This window comes from Prosopis cineraria, unplaced genomic scaffold, assembly GCF_029017545.1.
Source record: "Prosopis cineraria cultivar Desert tree isolate PC_DT_omini unplaced genomic scaffold, ASM2901754v1 PC2, whole genome shotgun sequence".
In the NCBI taxonomy this organism is placed as follows: domain Eukaryota; kingdom Viridiplantae; phylum Streptophyta; class Magnoliopsida; order Fabales; family Fabaceae; genus Prosopis; species Prosopis cineraria.
Genome location: NW_026555333.1, coordinates 16,250,851 through 16,270,493, shown reverse-complemented (window position 1 = coordinate 16,270,493; position 19,643 = coordinate 16,250,851). Strand labels below are relative to the sequence as shown.

The window sequence follows — 19,643 nt, the reverse complement described above, 5'->3', positions numbered from 1 at the left end:
AGCGTGCGAAACTAAACTTGACGATCTGGGCCCGCGGCCGGTGCGCGGCAGCTCTGGGTGCAAATCATCGATTCAAGCTTCTGAAGAAGCCGATGCCATAAACGATTCTTGCGTCTCAATGCCTCGCGATCCATTTCAACTCTTCTTCTAATTCTCAAATATATCCTTCTGCTGCTTTTGTTATCACGTTCCCATCAGCTCGTTCGCAATTTTTTACCTTCATTCCCAAGCCATTAACTCTCCTCACCAACTTTGACCCCAACTCTAGTATTTAATGGAAGTTTTTTCCCCCCTCTTCAGATCTCTGATTCTCACTTCATTTTCTATCTCCGATGGTATTTCCTAGCAATTGCACTCTGTCTCTGAATTCCCTTCTTAGTAAATTTTCGCATAATCGTTCGGCGAAGAATTTGGACCATTTTTTCTGATTCTATGCTTCGTAAACCCAATAGATAGATGTGACTTTGGGAGGGATCTGGGAACCCCGAAGGACGCGAAGACGGCGATGTTTGGGGCCATACAGTTAGGTTTGTTCGCGGCGTGTGTGGTGCTTTTTGTGCCGATGGGTATGGCGGGCTGGCATTTGAGCCGAAACAAGATGCTCTTCTTCAGCGGTGCCCTCTTCATCACACTCGCTGTAGGTGTTCACCTCACTCCTTACTTTCCTTCAGTATCTGATTTCGTTACTTCTGTGTCTTCTATCGTTGTTTTGGACGATCGCAATTCTTGCTTTTCTTCGCTGCACGAGATTGATTGGGAAGTGAGGGCCAGCAGCAACTATGATCCTTTGAATAATAATTCTCTGAATTACGACAAGTCTTGGTATTGGAGGCAAACTAGTTCGGTTGATTCTTGCGAGTTTCAGAAGTTGAAACGGCCTGATGTTGCGGATTTGCTTAACGGGTCGTGGGTAATGGTGGCGGGGGATTCCCAAGCGCGGTTCTTCGCACTTTCGCTGCTAAGTATGGTTTTGGATTCGGAGCAAATGGAATCGGCTCGAAAATTGTTGTTTAGGAGACATAGCGATTATCAAATCGTCGTTAATGAGATTGGGATGAAATTAGATTTCATATGGGCACCTTATACGACCAATTTAACTGATTTGGTGAAGGGTTTCAGTGAAAGTCGCAATTACCCTGATGTTTTGGTGATGGGTTCAGGTCTATGGGATATGCTTCGCATCACAAATGCTTCAGATTATCGCGTCTCGTTACAATTACTAAGGAGTTCTATAACATCACTTTTGCCTATCTCACCAGAATTTGGGACGGAGGGACCTGGGACAGGTTCTGTGTCGGTTAGATCGTCAAACTTGTTTTGGCTTGGGTTGCCGACTTTGATTAACTCCATGTTGAATACAGAGGAGAAGAGGGAGAAGATGACTGATCTTATGAGAGTTTCGTATGAGAGAGAACTTAAAAAAAGCAAGATTTTACAGCAATTTGGTGGTCCCTTTCAACTACTAGATATAGGATCACTTAGTTGGAATTGTGGGATCCGATGCACGGATGATGGGATGCATTATGATGGAGCTGTCTATGAAGCAGCGGTTCATATTTTGTTAAATGCATTGCTAATTGTATCTCATCAAAAGCTCTGAAGCTTGTAGAATTGGTTTTCTCCTAGAGGCACCTGGCTCCCTTCAAGGGATATACTTGGTAGGATAACAATTTTGATTGTAGGTTGAATTTTCTTTCCTAGTTTGATCTTTGTCTTATGTTATTGTATATTTCTAATTTTTTCCTGGGACCATAGATTTAATTAGGTGGTAGAGTTATTATTGTTGCAAATCACATGTTACATTCTTTTAGTTCCTTCTTTGTCTTGCTCCTCTGGACGTTAACAGATCATGTAGTCATAAGCTGGTATAATTTCACATCAAATTCTCATGTCAGAGAAAATTTAAATTTCTGTATAAACAATTGATATATGCTTTACTGTATAATAGGCATTCATTTCTTGTGGTTTATCCATTTGGCTAACTAGAATGTTGCCGTTTGTCATAGTGCTCTATTTTCTAGAACCTGAGATGATTGCGTTCTTTTCACGACGCATAAAGGTTCTCTTCTCCTATCTCTTGATTCAAATTTTGAAGATTTTGCTATCTGTGTGATCATGTGCCATGCTTAGTGCCTTACTTGTTGGTGATTGGCTTTACACAAGTCACTGTATCTGTTCTCACTTTCACTGCTTGGTACCATTTCATTTCTTTAGTTTTTGACCCCTCTATATCCCTTTAGGCTAGATATATTTGTTTGAGCTTTTTTTTTTTTTTTTAATCCATGATTACTCTCTAGGAATACTAGTCTAAACCATTCTCTTCTTTTTGATTGAGTACTAGTGTAATCCAATTTGGGGAACTATTGGGTACTAAATGTTGGTATATCTCCCAACGAGAATTCAAATCTTAGTTTGTTAGTAAACCATTCTCTTCTGTTAGGCGAAGGATGTAACGCACTCAAGCGGTGGAGTTGAAGTTTGATTCTGACACAACTATAAATTCAACATGTCTTCACTTCTATCTCAACTAGAAATTTCTAAATTCATGTATGATGATGAGTTAGTGATAATAGCCAAAATGTTAGACATAAAGTAGAAATATATGCTAAAAGATTATAGTATACTCTGTTCTGTAGCCCTTGAGAAGGGACAAAGAGTGGAACTCGATGGAAGAGCCATTTTGGTTTATCAGGAGTTTCATGTGACATTTAGGCCAGGCTCAAACAGTAAAGGTAGGAGGGTTAAAATTAAACCAAGGAAAATCTTAGTTTCCTTTCTTTTGCCCATTTCGTAGTTAAAAATCTTCATGCCAAGCACACCCTAAGTATCCGTGGAGTTTATAGGCAAGGAATTAGGACCAATTTTGTTTATGATCAACTTCTGTGATGTGTGGTTTTTGACAAATACTCTATATATTAGTTAAGACTTAGGATACTACCATTTTTTTTTTAATAGCCAATTAGTTAGTCCCCCCCCCCCCAAAAAAAATAAAATAAAATTGAGAGCTAATTGTATTTGAGCATCATCAATACAATTATAAATATTTAGGGAGTCGCATTGTACATAGTATAGTTAATCTTAAACCCTGTGTCGGCTCGTACTTTTTTGGCGATGAACCCAAAAAGGAGAATCCGTATATCCGTGTAAATTATGGAATTCAATGTTGCTTTCTTGTGTTGGCAAAGGGAAAATGTTGGTTTCTCGTCTTATTACTATGATTACTAATACGCTTTTCTGATTATTCTACAAGCACTCTTTTTTTTCAAGGCATAAAATGAAGGCATCTGATTATTAAGGTTACACAATTTTTTTTTAACACTTTTATCATCAAATTTTCAATATTTTGTTAACATTACATCACATATTCCATTCTTTGAATAAGAATATATACAAGGTTAGCACGCATTCCAGTCACTTAAGCTTGATTGATGACATATTCTGTGTTTTGGCTTCTGTAAGATGGGGAAAAATTGATTGTTCAAATGGAAGTACGTATATGACATCGATATCAATATCATACCTTCATTTTATTGAAAAATTGATTATATCATACTTGTCATCAGCTTTAATCCCGAACGTTGGTTGATTTTAGCGGAACAATGTGAAAATGGATAACCTTTTCTTTAAGCGCAGGCTAAGATAATACTTAATAGTATACCCTTCTTGAGCAGAAGAACCATTCGGAGTGATTCAAATATTTAAGACTAGTTCCTTACATACATGGCTGAGCCAAAATATTCACCGACAGGTATGTCTTCATCCAATAGCTCCTTCAATAATGAACATAAATAGCTTCATTCCTCCACGTTGGAAGGAAGGAAACAACCATTAACTCACCTAAGACCTAAGACGTAAAAGATAAAAACAAAAATGTATGAACGAAATGAGATCATATTCACCTATACCATGCGAGCCACCAATCCACAATTTCAACAAAGTTTCTGCGGTTTACACCGTCTTCTCCAAAACGTTAGAAAATCAAAACATAAAAAATTGTACAAGAAAGCTACCTATACCTATTCTCTTGAGGGATCTTTGTTTGTGGGATAGGAGACATGGTCCTCCAGAGTCCAGTATTTGTTGTGATGCTTTCATGACTCAAATTGCTTGCCTTCAAAGGTTTGTCCGAAGCTCCAATCCTTGGGAGCAACATTATAAGACGTCACTGTTAGCCCATCACTGCCAGTGACCTCAAATGAAAGAGGTTGGTTCTGTAGTAATGCATTTACATGCCAGTTTTGGCCCCAATTCCGACCCATTGGAAGCCAACCAGTTCTTGATCCCTTCACCTTCACCGCCACTATGTCTCCAGCGCCTGCTACATTGCGGATCAGCACTGAGATATAAATGCCAGAACCTGTTATTGTAAACCGCATTCCTCCTTGCTTTCGGCACTTTATCCTACAGGGGCAATACCCAATCAAATTGATAGTATGAAGTCTGGTCAATCGATAATGAAATGACCAAGTTTCCAAGAACAAGTTGTTTGACACTTTGATACCCCCAAAAAAATTGTACAATATGTTTTATCATCTGAATGTAACTTATATTGGGAAATGGAAAAAACTTTTCTTTTATCACAAGTTCCTTTATTAGGTACTTGATATAAAATTTATATATTTTTTGCTCACGAGCCTCCAACTACTTCAAGTTAACCCCCCTGTCCTCCTTTTTACCCCTTTATTAACTGTAAGTAACTTTTCCTTTCCTTTAAAGGAAGGAATCATATAAGGATCCTTCACAATGATCTACTAACTGCATTCTATGTACCCAACACAAGAGAAAGGGTGAGAGAACTGCAGCATGCTATCTTAGGTTCCTAACCAAGTAGCCTGTCTGAAACATGTTCATAATTTACTGTAAAGCTTCATCCTTGTTTCCTCTCGATGAATCACACCATTGTTCATCCTTTATTCAGATTAAATATATTCTATCTAAACAAAACCTTTATACAATGCAGCTCTTGAACAACGCAAAAAGAAAGCCTATGCACAAGTCAAGAGGCCAATGACAATAAAAGAATTCCTTGAATTTAACTTGAGATACTCAAAATGACCTTGTTGGCTTCACCACCATAATTTATGAATCTTATTCTCAACATGTCTTCCCACCTTGTTTTTTGAACTCATTCAACTGAATAATCTAAAGTCTAAACAATCAAAATTTGATCACAGCAGTTTCGATTTCAATATTTTCTCCATTTTCTTTTGTCTGAATAATTTTTATTAAATTTATAGTTAGAAAAACATGTTCATTATGTGATCTACCTTCTTTAAAAACCAGAAAACAACATTGTTAGAGTAGGGGGAGAATAGTTGAAATCTGGACTGTTCAAATTGAAAAATCCAAATTGCTCAACTGAACAATCAAGGGATCTTAACAACGATCCCTTTTCCTCAATCCTCTTCCCAGACCTTTGTCAGTTCAAATTTGCAGCAATCACTTAAATTTTAATTTAAGACTTTTTATGTTCACCTTAAAAGGCCAATGCACTCATCCATCCTTAGATACCTCTTCAAGACCTTAGTAATCTTACGTAACCTTAGATAGAGAATAATGAAAACTTTCTGTAAACAAGTAGTGTAAAAAAGCAGGACATAAATTTCTCTCTCCTTTTGCTCACACCAACATTGAAATATCACATCTTTGGTCAGTTGCTTCTCCAACACAGACATTGGAGAACCCATAGCTCTTATTCCTTTAGGAAATCATTTCACAGCCCAGAGGGCATGAAAGTTATACACACAAACAGCCTTCCTAGACATTATGAATTCAAGGGTTGTAATGATGTTCAATGAAAGCATATAATTTGATCCTCTATTTGTAGGGTCTTTTAAATTTAACCATAGTCTTGACAGAAGATAGAATCGATATTGTTCAGAGAGCACTGCCTTAGTTCTCTGTAAACGACCAAATCTTGCAGATCCTCTCTCAGTCACTCACTTTGCATTATTGCACATGTTCCCTCCCTCCTCCACAACCTCCATCTCTTGAATCCATTGCACCTCCTTTAAATTATGCTTAGAAATACAACCAGATGATACCAACACTATAAACAGTCATGGCTTCATCAAGCACTGCCCTACTGAGAACAGCCAACCCAGGCTTCCTCAAGTTCAACTGAACGAGCATGTCCATTGTTCTTTCTTTTCACAACTGGACCTAATTAATGTTGTTGGTAAGTGGTTTTTACTATAAATTCATGAAAAAAAATTTATGCTTTATTAGAGGTTACAGTTAGTTTCAGTGGGGGCTACAACTTGGAGTGCAACTTCTAATATCAGGAGTGCTTATATTTTGATACATGCTCTCTCACATCATAGTTGACACTTGACATATCGCATTGGTGTTTCTTCCGTCATATATTTGGATTTAAAGTCTATAACATTTCCCATTGCTCTAAGGTCCACACTGATGGCAATGAACACAGTCTTCATTGAAACCTGTGAACTCAGTGGTTGCAATGATAGAGGGAATGAGTCCTTTAAATTTAACATGCGTTAAGATGTCTAAGTTACTCCCTTCGTCCTTATATATATATAAGGCGTTTTCTAGAAGCATGTATTAACCCTAAGGTGTGTTATAATAATATTGATTAATTGGCCAATTTTGCCTTTGTTTTGAAAAGGAAAAAAGATATTAATTGTATATTTTACACACCAGCATGATAGCAGTTGTAACACTTATTAATGGCAAAACTGAAAAATCATTATAATTTTATGAATTTTTAATTAAATAGCAAACTTTTTGGACCAACAATTAAATAGCAAACTTTAATTGATAGAATTTAGTTACAAACATCCTATAGGACGGAGGGAGTAACTATTTTCTCGACATTAACAACCGTAAGTTGTCTTCATAATAAAAGTATTAAGTGGGCCATGGAAAAAATTGTCATTGAAGTAAGTCAGGGACGCTAACTAGGGCGCCAACCCCGAATTGGAAGCGCAAGTTAGTAAACCGAGCGCATGTTAGCGCGTGAGTTCAGCAATCAGCAGCTCACAAAGAACACTGCTTTCAAACACACTAACAGGTAGAATAAACCATAATCAATGGCGAAAAATGATAGAATAGGTGCGAAACTACCTCCGATACTGAACTGGCATGTTCCCAGCTTTCCAAATAGCGATCTTCTCGAAAGCTTCAATCGGGAGTACGAAATGCTTGTTGGGAGGGTTACAGCGGCCACCTCCCTCGGCGGTGAACCCATAATTGGGCGCACAGAAATTCGTAGCAGTAACGATTATGGAGGTTCCGGGAATGCACCAGCGAAGGTCCTCGACACACCGGAGCTCGAAGCAGGCACCGCAGATCTGGCCCCGTTCGAAGAGAGACTCACTGAGACCCGCAGTGCCCATGCCATAACCAGCTTTGACAAGGTCACCATAGCCGCACGCACCGCCTACCGCGTCCCTGGGATCTGCGGCGGCGTAGTAAGTAGCGTGCGCAGATCGCCATTCGGAGAGCGAGGAGGAAAACGAAGAATGCTGACCAGAAGAAGGCGGCGAAGAGGAGGAGTAGTAATGTGAGGTGGCTGTTGAAGAGAGTGTGAGTAGAATTGCTAGTGTGCAAAACAGAGCAAGTGAGATTTCCATGGACTTCCCTGAGACGTGAGAGAGAGAGAGAGAGAGAGAGAGAGAGAAGGGGAAGGCAATAAAGGAAAAAGAGAGATGGAGCGAACTAGTTAAAAGAAGAGAAAGCTGTGAGCATGATAATGGATTGTCTAATTCTTTAACGGAAGACGACAAGTGGTGCACGCTCTTTTCTATGGTTGAAACTAGAAAGTAGAAATAAACTTTATTATTTACATTTTTTATTTTCATTTATTTCTTTTAAAAAATACTTTGTCATTAATTAATGTTGATGATAGAATCAGTATTTCACGCATATTAGATTTATCCAAATCAAGCTTAAAATATCTTACTCTATTAAAAAAATTTATATAATTAAATTTGATCCTAACTTTTTCTAATTAGATTTGGAATGACCTGTCATATTTGGTTAAAATTGTCAACTCTATATACATATAGAGTTGAAAATTTTAGCAATCAAGTTTATTCAAATTGGACTAATTTGAGCTGAACTTAAAGGCCATGTTTGGTATGCAACATTAAAGGGTTGGGTTTGGCATTGGCATTGAATAAGGCTCAATTTAATGTGTTTGATGCAAAGCATTGGCTCTTACTTGGGTTTGTTGAAACCCACTTAGATGGGATTACACAAACCCACCTCATACCTGGTACTGAAAAATTAAACCTAGGTTTGCAATATTTTATGACAATATTATCCATGGTTATAATATTTTTTGGACAAGAGTGCCCCTGTTGAGTTTTTGCCCTGATAAAAGCCATCAGCATCGCAAACCTCAAGTCAGAATGCATCTCCATTGCCGTCGCAAGAGACTCGTCCATTGATTTGCCCTGTCGCCATCTCCTTTGCCGCGCCTTCAGGTACTGTTGCTCCATCCTTCCCCTTCGTCGATCTTCTTCTTCCATCTTCTTCGTATCTGGCTTTTCCTTTTCCATATTTTGTTTCTTCATCTTTTTTGCTCGGTTAGCTATTGATGTCTCTGTTTTTTATTTATTTTCCGTTTTTCCAGCTTGTCTTTGTTTGCTATTCTTCATTTTATTTGAGATATCTTCTTTTTCCATCTTCTTCGTAGCTACTTTTCCTTTGATTAAATCTGACGAATACTTTCTGCTCCATTAGCCACCGCTGCACTTACTAATTTTTGGCCCTTTCCCTTCTTTGTAATTGTAAGTTGTAACTTTCTAGGAGCTTTTGTAGCTTCAAGGGACATTGATATCTTCATTTTCTAACTTACAAGGCAGTAAAGAGTCATAGAAGCCTTTAGGAAGAGTCGAAACACGATATTCCTTCTGTGCTTTAAGTAGAGTGTGACAATGTTTTCTTCGTTTGAAAATTAAATCTCTTGTATCACATATGCTCTGTTTAACTGCCCTAAAATGGCTCCAGATGCAAGTTATTTAAACAATACTTAGATAATTGACTATCCAAATCAAAACTATATAATGACAAAAAGGAAATTAGAGAGAGCCAAACAAAGAACTGTCAAACTGAAAGAACAAAAAAAAGGTGGAATTTGAAAACATATATTTTTTTTTATTAAACCAGAAAGCCTCAAAATCAGTGACTTGTTTGCCAATTATGATGTGAATATCCAAAGGACAGTATTTTACTATCGATTTGGTAAGTCTTTCAATGCAAAAAGTGATATAATATCTCAAACTCCAAAATGCAAAATAGCATTGCCACAAGGAAACATGCAGATCAACCATTGCAAAACATATGCATATCAACAAAACTACAAAATATAAGGATATTGCAAGAAAGAGATGTCAATAAAAGGTCTGCAAATAATCTAAACCATTACATACTCATTTGATAACACTATCATATCATCAGTAATATATTTTGTAGTTATGTAGTACTATTTACTATTCATTTTCAGCAGCTAAAATACATTTATTATATTTTTTTGAAGAAAGTTATCACTGTGATTTATTGTTAACCACTAATTACTTTTATTTAATTATATATGTTAAATATTAATCTTTTATGTATCTGTATAATTGGTACACAGTTATGGCACTATCTGAGGAAAAGAGAATACTATTACGTTTGTTTCTCTTCTGGATGAGCATGACTGAGGCAGTGTATGCGTTTTGTATTTGTATGTGTATGACTATCATGCTTAGGAGACAAAGAATCAGACATATACCTTACAAAATGGATTTTATTGCTAAGAGATCTTACCTAAAGAGAATGATGTCCAGCAGTGATGTAGCATGTTACAACTTACTTAGAATGCATAGATCAACATTTGATAAGTTGTGTTCTATGCTAACGGATGTGGGTGGTCTTAAACCTAGTAAGAACATGCTTGTAGATGAACAAGTTGCCATGTTTTTACACATACTAGCACATCATGTGAAGAATAGAGTAATACAACATAACTTTGGTAGATCGGGAGAAACTATTAGTAGGCATTTCAACTCAGTACTTACTAATATGATGAGACTTGGAGATATGTTGTTGAAGAAACCAGAGCCAGTGGCCGATGACTCTAACGACGAAAGGTGGAAGTGGTTTAAGGTAAATATACATGTTATGTATTTATCATTATTTTTGAAAGTTGTGTGAACAATTTATATTAACTTTTTTCTACTTTTCTATTTTATAGAGTTGTTTAGGCGCCTTGGATGGAACTCACATCAAGTTAAGAGTTCCTTCTCTCGACAAGGCAAGATACCGAAATAGGAAAGGAGAGATAACTACAAATGTGTTGGGTGTTTGCTCACAAGATGGTTTCTTTATATATGTTTTGCCTAGGTGGGAAGGGTCTGCAGCAGATGGACGGGTTCTTCGTGATGCCATAAGTAGAAGGAATGGCTTAAGAGTTCCACAAGGTCACTATTACTTGGTTGATGCTGGGTACACCAACTGTGAGGGATTTCTTGCACCGTATAGAGGGCAAAGATACCATTTAAGTGAATGGAGAGAAGGGCGACATTCTAGAAGTGCACAAGAGTGCTTTAATATGAGACACTCTTCTGCACGAAATGTAATTGAGCGGTGCTTTGGTATTTTGAAGTTAAGGTGGGCTATACTAAGAAGTGCATCATTTTATCCCATTCAAACACAAAACTGAGTTATAATTGCTTGTTGCCTCCTCCACAACTTAATTCGTCAAGGTCTGAAAATGTGAACTTAGACCATAGTTAGGAGAATCTCAAAACCATCTATAATCATGGTAAACGATGTTGCCAAGGTCTGAAAATGTGAACTTAGACCATACAGAATATATGGAGCTTAAATGAGTCATAAAAAATAATTAACATAACATGCCAACATCAATAAGAAAACACAACAGATAATAGCTTCTAAAAAATATAAGCTGGCAAAGTGCACGACAGGCACCAACTTTCACAGGCAGAGGCCTATTACAATTAGAAGTTTAAGTAAAGGCAACTTATAAGAAAAATATAAGCTACCAAAGGACAAATGCGCTCACACATCTATTGTGATTGCCTTCACTGCTGCATAAAGGAAATGTTCTAGAACACTACTGCTTAGCTGTACAATAAATAAGTAAGAAGACCAAAAGAAAGAAATTGGACTATAATAAATTAGAAAAATAACAGTTACCATGGAGGAGAATGTAGCAACTAAAGCAAAAATACGAGCATAAATAAAGGGGTATTCATGAGAACGTACCAAGGCTTATTGCTCATAAATTGCTAGAAATACAAGAACAGGCTTTTGAATATTTGAATTTGTCCAGAGTTGCAGATGAGCAGAAATACAATGATAATTTCTAGCCATAAAACTGAACTAAGGTGATATCTTGGGTTCCATCTACACAATCATATGTATGTGTATGCATGCACACGCATGTGCATTTATGTCTGTGTTGGTGTCCTCAAAATAATGGAAAATCATCAAGTCAAGATTGAGAAGAAGAGGAACAATAGACTTCTTATTAATTAATTAAATGTACATGTACATTTTTACAAGAACTATAACTTGAAGAACCAAAAAGGAAAAGAAAAAGAAGAGGAGGAGGAAAAAACTAAACTTGTTTACTGATTTAATCAGCTTCCTACAGTCCAATTCCTGACATAAAAATCATAGCACTTTTCACACAAGTCCTTAACCTATAACAATCCATACTGAACAGCACCAGAATGTCTGTGAGCTGCAACAGCTACTGCTGTGGCACCAACTGCATCAAAGTGAGATTGTGCCTGTAGCAGCTTCACAACTTGTAAGCCTGGTGTTGCTCAATGGTTGAAGCATCAAAACCTTTATTAGAGATTTCAAAATGAGAATCTAATCCATCAACAAGTTCTTCTCCATTACCAACAGAAGACCTCCGGCTTCATGGTTGCTATCAGTGGCTTTAGTCTTCTTGGTTGAATGAGGATCTGGAATGCACAATTGTCTGTTCATCCAGTCTCCCATTGATTTTAAAACAGCAACCAAGCATTTCATGGCCTCAAATTTCAGCGTTGCCTCTTGAGGGGGCAAAAGTGAAGTTGCTACACTAGGTGGGACACCCTGTGCAATTTTAAGAAGTCCATTAACCATCCTACAAGGACCACAACAATTGAATGACAAGCAACACCAGCTGAAATAGTTTCAAAATTGATCGAGGAATGCAATGCTAAAAAATATAATATATAAAGTAAATTTTGGGAGAAAACCTCACCTCTCAATTATGTTTAATGAAGAAATATCATCTTTTGCTTTCTAGTGCAATGGCAAAGGATATGCATAGTATGGACTAATTTAGGGCTCTCAGAACAATCATAAGGAAAAAAAACTCCAATTTCTACTTTTAATCCAATTCTAAATCTTGATACAAGACTGATGAAAATGGAGCAAGATAACTGGAAAACTATCATAAGAGTTGAAGCACTATTCTTCAATAATAATAAACATAAGCACTGCTAAGACCATGTACATGCATGAAAAGCATCCCCTTTCAAAATGAAACATGTTTTACAAGTTCAAAAAGATATTCAACTCCTAAGTTTCACAAAAACATCCCCGTCGCATATGGCAATGTAGATGGTTCAACAGTTTCAAACCATACCAGGATTTTTCTGCATGACCCTTTAAATATTGCGCTCAACATTTCTCTGAAGTATTGGCAAGACCTCTTTTTGGTCTGTCACTATAACATCACACCCCAGCAAAGCCATGCCTGCAAAGTGCAAAAGAAGCACGAATCGAATCATATCAGATATCACCATTCAACCAAAGTAGGGCAGCCAGAATAATTTGAGCCAAGGGATGCAAGTAGGTAGCCTGAATTAATTCAAGAACAAATTTTTAATTCCTTGATTATAATATTAAAAACCCACCAAATCCAGAAACTCCACAACCAGCCCCAGGTTCAATTACACGTTTTCCTTTAAGCTTAGCTGGGGAAAACTTCCCCTTTCTGCAATTTTTTTCCCGAATCAATGAAAGATGCAATCTGGGAGTTAAAGTCATCTAAATTCAGAGTTATTGCTTAATTCTTTTGCAAAAACAAAATGGCAATACCTGACACGCTCCGAAGGGAAAGCAAAGTAAATCAAAGGCTTCGTTCGAAGGCTTCAAAGCATACCTGAAATTTTTGTCTTAGAGGCACTTACGAGTTGATGGAGCTGAGAGAAATCAGAACGGCACGAACGAAACCTTTCGCAATATGGAGCTCAACGATCGAAAACAAAAGCCGGAGATCTCTGAGTTCATCGTTGCAGAAGTTCACCAGCGAGAAGAAAAAATGACAAGATGAAGGGGCGATGACGTTTTTATTGGGTTTTTATTTTCTATTTTTATTATTTTAAAGGGTATTTTTGTCTTTTTATAATTTATATTTAATTAAAAAATAAAATGAAATAAGGTATTTCTTGAAAATATTCCTATGTACCAAACATAATTTTAAAACTTTATACCCAATCTCAATCCCAATCCCTCAAAATTGAAACATGCGTACCAAACAGGGCCAAAGTATTTTACCTTTTTAAAAAAGCTCACATAATTAAATTTGGTTATAACTTTTTTTCGACTGATTCGTCGGATTTAACCCAAATTGCCGGCTGTAGTTAATGGTATTAATATCAATTGAAAATTAAATAAATTTTTTTTACTCCATCACTTAAAAGTTAAAACATCTCGTGTGAGGATTTTTTTTTTATTTAATGTTATTATATGTACAACACTCAGACTCAAAATTTCATAATAATTTTTTATTACTCAAAAATTGTTAAAGAACATAGGTTTTTTATTTAAATTTTATGGAGAATTGCATACAGATTTTAAATACGAAAACTAATTATTTACAAGTCTTGTTCATTTATAAATGTTAAAATTTAACATGTTAATATAGAATTTGGCTTGTAAATATTTTGAAGAAATAATTTTTTATCTAGAACTTGATTGTATTTTTTTTTAATTTTACTCCCTCCATCCATACATGTAAAGTGTTTTTTAAAATTTTATTTTGTCATGGCAAAAAAAGAAGCTTATTTCATCCCCAAATATAAAAAATATTATAATAATTTTAAATAATTGAATAATTTTACTCTTATCTTAAAAAGGTAAAGAGATATTAACTATGTATTTTACTCACAACCACAATATTAATTGTGACATTTATTAGGACAAAACTAAAAAATGTTATTATTTATGAGTTTTCAACTAAAACAAACTTTTATTAGTATGTGAAATTTAGTTAAAAAATAAAAATATCTGATATATAAAACAAAGAATGTAAGATATTTTAGCTTTAATTTATAATTTATAATTAATCCCATGGGCTCAAATACTCAATACCCTGTTCCTCATAGCATTTGGCTAATTGCAAATAGTAAATACTTTACTACATTTCATAATGTGGGCGAAGGATTAGATTCAAGGACAACATGACTCTAGTAAACCTTTGTACTATATATATTTAGAACATTTATTGTTATTGATAAGTTATTTTTAATATATTTTATCAGAATCAAGACTTTTTAACTCCATCTCTATTTATAAAGAAATAAGTAAGAAGTTTAGGAAAATTTTAATAATATACACGAACATTTAGTAAGGTAAAAGAAGAAAAATTATAATAAAAAATTCATGTTATGTTTTATAACTGAGATTAAAAAAAAAAATCCATATCTTTACTAAATATGACACGAGGGAGTATATTTATAAACACATATACAAACATCCACTCATTTTGATCTGTAAGTAGTGCCAAAATTTAAGCCTCACTAGTATTGATTACGCCACGGACAAGAGGTCCTCGTGGTAGTAATGAAAACTCGAACTAGACCTTTTTGAATAACAGAACAATCAGCACCCAATTTTTCTTATTAGAACAGTCAGTGCGCAAGTTATAAACTTAGCATATAAGGAAGCTTAGGCTCGTTGACTAACAAGACTTATTTCTCTCTCAAACTTTCAACCACCACTTAAAAGATGAGATTTTTATCACTCACTCACAACCTACGTCCCTACTTGCCCATTTTTCATGTACGTATGCTGCCACGAAAAGAAGAAATGTCATGTCTTAAAGGGAAGCGAAGTATGAAACTAAATGAACATCTCACTAGCGTGAAAGTCTAAAGAAAGAGCTATATAATTTACACTTGCCTAAGGGAAAAGAACACGTAGAATCCCAAACACCTGATCCCCCCATCACAATGAATATGAATATATTTACTAAGCTAATACCTACTGGTTTCTAGAATTCACATTTAACTCTCACTAAATCAAATCAAGTTCACAAACACACAGAGGGAGCATGAGAGGGAGGAAAAGGAAAATATTTTGTGGATTTTTCCTTGAAACACCTGAAAGTAAATAAACAAAAGCAAAGTAACTAAACTTAGCACGTATGGGAAAATGTAAAAATTTTGAAACACATCCTCAAAGTCACTCCTTAAGTTCAGAGAGAAACAAGGAATGAAGAATAAGACATGGGAAACCCGTATGACATATTAGTGAGTCCAACATATTACATAGACAAGCCCCACCTCTCCTCTTCCTCCTTAAAGTTACAGGTGAATTTAGAGGATTCTTGTTCCATAATTTCCACAATTCTTAGGTCCCTTTACTTCCTTATCCATACCAGCTGAAAGAGCTGAAAATGGGAACAACTGCGAAGAATAATCCGTTATTGGAAATTCATTACAAGGAAAGGCGAATTCGTTATTCTTTCCTCTCCTCTTATGTCACTGATGAGGCCTGGCTTTCCCTCTCTGCAATGCACCTCTTATATGGCACAAACCCTTTCCCCCAGTTCGTCTGTCTCCCACCAAAATCAAATATAGCTGAAGTATCTCTTTTGGCTTGCATATCTGATTGTTTACCCTCATTTACAGAAGAGCTAGTGTTTGAGTTAGTCAAAGATCCTTCATTCTTAACTTCTACCCGTTCCATTTCCGTAAGATTGGAGTCTAGTTGTTTTCCTTCAGGCTGCTTCTTGTGCAGCAACCTTATGTGAGGAAGATTCCAACAAGGAACAAAAGAAGCAGAAGGACACTCTGCAAGCCCTGAATTTCCACTCTGAAGCTGCATGTTATAAACAACACCATGTGTTCCATTAGGTAAAGTATTAATATCACATTCCACATCTGGGCCAGAAGATTTCACTGGCAAGAAGTTTGAGTGAATCAACTTGCATGTTTCCATTGTTTGAGAGGATGTCCCGCGGTTATCAGTTACTAACAAAGTTGTCCCAAAAAGCTTCAGAACCCGAGCAGATGATTCTTCTGTTGTACCTTCTTTGGCAGAGATTCCTTCTTTCTGGAGAAGTTCGTGTTTCTAGACATTAAAATCAGGCAAAATAATATCAAGTCATACAGAATTTTTAATGTGAAATGCATCAATAGACCTAGCTTACAAAAGATAGACCGAAATAATCATAAAGAAACATATATGTGCCTAAGCCCTAAAATACTTGGTCCCCCAATCTTTTAAGCTGAGTCCGTCTTAGATATTTTACTCTTATTAAGCTATAAACTATACAAGTGATGATATGTATTCCACAAATCAAAATAAACAAGTAATTATACCTTATTTGGTAGCTCATCAAGAGTTGAATCATCATTTAGTCCAGCTGATGGTGGACACCCATCCTCCTCTAATTGTAGGATTTCAGGTTCAGCAACTACAAAGTTGTTAGCATGAACAGCACTAATTGATGAAATTGGGGATGAGCTTCCATTTGGTGTGTCTGAATCAGAGGAACCAAGGGTGTCTGAACCAACTGCCGATAACACTGACTTGGGGGATTGGTTTTCCTGGTTAAAATCTGATGATTTCAGAGGATTAGACATAATCAGCTGTTTTGGTTTGGAAGCTTCTTTGTTAGGGAGCTCCACCAGTTTACGAGGGTAAGGATGCATTGGCTTTCGTTTTGGTCGTGGGGGTGGAATTTCAATGGGCTCCATCGAGCTTGTGCTGCTCCCACAAGGATCACGAAGAACCTATCACAAAGACAAAACTAGGGTATCAGAGACTGAACAAGTTTAATCAACCCGTCAACTTCAAGGAAGTTTGCACTTCGCACACCCTTTGGTCATCAAAAGTTTTAGTTACATTAATATATGGCCTAAGGCATATAGAAATTATTTAAAGAACGGGAACTGAAATAGAGCAATAAACCTTAGAAAAAAACTTCTGAGCATGACTTCGAATCTGAACTGTAGTTTTTGTGCCAACATGTTCTGAGGTCAAAATAAAGGATTCCAAGACTTAGACCAAGCTCAACAAACTTCAAATATTCATTCATTTATGTTTATATATCACTGGAAAACCAGATAACATACTTGCCTTAAGATGTAAAAACTATAATTCTAATGATACCTTCAATCTTTCGCCAAGCCCGACCATACATCTTTAAAGCTTCAAGAAACTTCAGATGCTCTTCATCTGTCCATCTCTCTCTTTGTTTCCTGATAGTATACGGTTTCCTTACCTGATGAGGTAGGCATAAAATTTCTTTAGATAGATTCGTCATAGATGTGCAATCAAATACTTGCATATGCTACGCAAAGACACCGGGTTTCACCTTTGGAGCACAGTCATTCCCACAAGAAAACTGATTATTTAGATGAATCCGTGCAACAGAATGTAGTCCAGAGCTCAAAGATACTCCATTTCCTACTGGAATACTACCCCGAGATCTGGTAACTCCATTTTGATCCTGCATCCAAGTTCAAGAGAAAAAACTTGCAATTTAATTATGGTCGAATGATATTCCTAATCTAGAAGTAGCTTTTTAGGCTTCCTTATAATGATTAGAGATAAAAAAAAATTCAAGTAAATCATTCACTTCACATCAAGATATGCAGTAAAATCCTATGAAAAATCACAAATCCTACATTGAAAACCCGTAGGAAACAATAATGGGAAAGTCTGTATACACGGAGTTTTCACTTCAGCAGAGATTAAAAAATAGGAAAGAGCCAACAATCCCCAGCAAACTCCATGAATGAAGCTAACCCTTTTTTTAAACTGCCCCATTTCTGAAATATTGTCATTAAAAAAGGTAAAGCTGGTCATATTAGCTAAGTTCACCGTTCCCTCCTTTTTCCTCCCCTTCCAAAAAAAACAGTACGAAATTATGTCCTGCCCAAAAGGTGTGATCATATTACATATCCCACAAACACAAAAATAACAACCACATAGAGACTCTGACAAAATAAAGCAGAGCAGAACAAATATAATACATACATGAATGGCGATAGCTGCAGACACCATCGGTTAAGATGTTTTCCCGTGTCAAACAGTGCCAAACACTCCACTCCACCGTAATATTTTATTATCTTCCCTTATCCACAGAATCACAAGACCCGATAGGAATCAACCTTTTTAATTTCAATTACCCAAATGAAAATACTACGAAGGGAAATGGACAGTCAATAATTCCATATGGAAGTGGACGCGTTAACTGTTCGAAAATTATCGTGCAAATTTTAAACTGCTCCCAGCTCAGAACTGCTAATCAGCCAGATGAATCCCCTGCACACATTCCATGGCTTCATCCAAACAAATCGAAAGCATGTTGTCACAAGAACGCCAAAAATCCATCAAAATCTTCTTTCCAGAATAAAAACAAGCAAGAAAAATCTGCTATGAATTCAGATACAGCGTAGCAACGGCATCAATGACCCAGTGAAAGGATTAAACCCCGATCAACACACCAAACCAACCGAAAAAACAGCTCGAACAGTTCGCGAGAAAAAATTTAACAACATATGAACCAAATAAGAATCAACAGAGGAACCCGCCACTATCCTTCTGACGATCGGAGATCTTGAATCTTTCAACCTCTGTAATTCGCTCCAGAATAACAAGCCTTTAAACTCCCTAACGAGCTCAAATGGTCAGAATAAGGAAGAAATAGAAAGACAGAGAGATCAAATCTTCGAATTACAGGCGCAAGAAGAAGAAGAACAGAGGGAAGGCACACAGAAGAGGAGGACTATGGACAAGTGAAACGGAGATCGTGGTGAAAAAAATAAGGAAGCGAGGAGGAGATGCCACGTCAGATTTGAATTTCTCGTATTTTTTATTTTCGTCTTGAGAAGAAAACTTTCGCCGTCGAAATCTCGAGAACGCGATTGAATCTTGTGGCTCAAGTTGAAAGAGCGCCTCGAGACGTGGCATTTGAGCGTAGCGTCTCTTTCCCTTCGCGCTTTTATTTTATTTTATTTTATTTTTGTCCTCTCCCCTCTCTGCGATTTTTTTTTTTAATTTGGTGGGCAAATAAAATACCAGCGCATTGTGGATTATTCAGACACAATTCATACTCGCAGAACTGTGGTCTCACCTCTACACTCGCTTCTGAATGTGCCACGTGTGTCGTCCATGATTTCCCAATTCAGTCGTTGCCCTATCTTTATCCACTCCCAAATGCATGAGCACAAATACATCAAATGTACAAGATAATGTAACTTTTGGCGCTTTTAATTTAACGATGTCGATAAGTACATATTTTATAATTAAATAAATATAAATTTTAATTTAAATTTAACTATATTTATTAAGATTTTATATTTATTTAATTAATATTTATATTTTTTTTTCATCACTTAATTATAAGATAAAAAAAATTTTAATACAAAATT

General features: G+C 36.3%; 4 protein-coding genes across 5 annotated transcripts; 2 read left to right on the top strand and 2 right to left on the bottom strand.

The window, feature by feature from the left end:
• On the top strand, positions 1–1,922 carry LOC129302314 (protein ALTERED XYLOGLUCAN 9). Its single transcript, XM_054941091.1, has one exon. The coding sequence runs from the start codon at positions 506–508 to the stop codon at positions 1,598–1,600; it is 1,095 nt and encodes a 364-aa protein (XP_054797066.1). The 5' UTR covers positions 1–505; the 3' UTR covers positions 1,601–1,922.
• Positions 1,923–3,875: 1,953 nt separating this feature from the next.
• On the bottom strand, positions 3,876–7,678 carry LOC129298227 (expansin-A13). Its single transcript, XM_054936614.1, has 2 exons — positions 7,087–7,678; positions 3,876–4,401 (listed from the first exon to the last, which is right to left on the bottom strand). The coding sequence occupies exons 1-2, from the start codon at positions 7,593–7,595 to the stop codon at positions 4,092–4,094; spliced, it is 819 nt and encodes a 272-aa protein (XP_054792589.1). The 5' UTR covers positions 7,596–7,678; the 3' UTR covers positions 3,876–4,091.
• Positions 7,679–9,664: 1,986 nt separating this feature from the next.
• Positions 9,665–10,672, top strand: LOC129302571 (uncharacterized). Its single transcript, XM_054941502.1, has 2 exons — positions 9,665–10,116; positions 10,205–10,672. The coding sequence occupies exons 1-2, from the start codon at positions 9,697–9,699 to the stop codon at positions 10,670–10,672; spliced, it is 888 nt and encodes a 295-aa protein (XP_054797477.1). The 5' UTR covers positions 9,665–9,696.
• A 4,584-nt stretch (positions 10,673–15,256) lies between these two features.
• LOC129303890 (protein REVEILLE 1) lies at positions 15,257–19,018 on the bottom strand. Of its 2 annotated transcripts, none has more exons than XM_054943460.1 (6): positions 18,247–19,018; positions 17,582–17,716; positions 17,377–17,488; positions 17,176–17,237; positions 16,584–16,997; positions 15,257–16,314 (listed from the first exon to the last, which is right to left on the bottom strand). In XM_054943460.1, exons 1-6 carry the CDS (start codon positions 18,271–18,273, stop codon positions 15,736–15,738), a joined length of 1,329 nt encoding a protein of 442 aa, XP_054799435.1. In that variant the 5' UTR covers positions 18,274–19,018; the 3' UTR covers positions 15,257–15,735. The 2 variants fall into 2 exon arrangements, with proteins under 2 accessions (XP_054799435.1, XP_054799433.1); XM_054943458.1 differs by having other exon boundaries at positions 15,257–16,332; positions 18,247–19,016.
• Positions 19,019–19,643: the final 625 nt, after the last annotated feature.

Excerpts from the sequence above, each read along its gene's own strand:
- LOC129302314 (XM_054941091.1), top strand. The coding sequence starts at position 506 with ATGTTTGGGGCCATACAGTTAGGTTTGTTCGCGGCGTGTGTGGTGCTT.
- LOC129298227 (XM_054936614.1), bottom strand. The coding sequence starts at position 7,595 with ATGGAAATCTCACTTGCTCTGTTTTGCACACTAGCAATTCTACTCACA. Across the intron at positions 4,402-7,086 it reads ATGCCAGTTCAGTATCGGAG|GATAAAGTGCCGAAAGCAAG; the intron begins GTAGTTTCGCAC and ends TTGCCCCTGTAG.
- LOC129302571 (XM_054941502.1), top strand. The coding sequence starts at position 9,697 with ATGTGTATGACTATCATGCTTAGGAGACAAAGAATCAGACATATACCT. Across the intron at positions 10,117-10,204 it reads AAAGGTGGAAGTGGTTTAAG|AGTTGTTTAGGCGCCTTGGA; the intron begins GTAAATATACAT and ends TCTATTTTATAG.
- LOC129303890 (XM_054943458.1), bottom strand. The coding sequence starts at position 18,273 with ATGGTGTCTGCAGCTATCGCCATTCAT. Across the intron at positions 17,489-17,581 it reads GGAATGACTGTGCTCCAAAG|GTAAGGAAACCGTATACTAT; the intron begins GTGAAACCCGGT and ends CTACCTCATCAG. Across the intron at positions 16,333-16,583 it reads TTGATGAGCTACCAAATAAG|AAACACGAACTTCTCCAGAA; the intron begins GTATAATTACTT and ends TTTAATGTCTAG.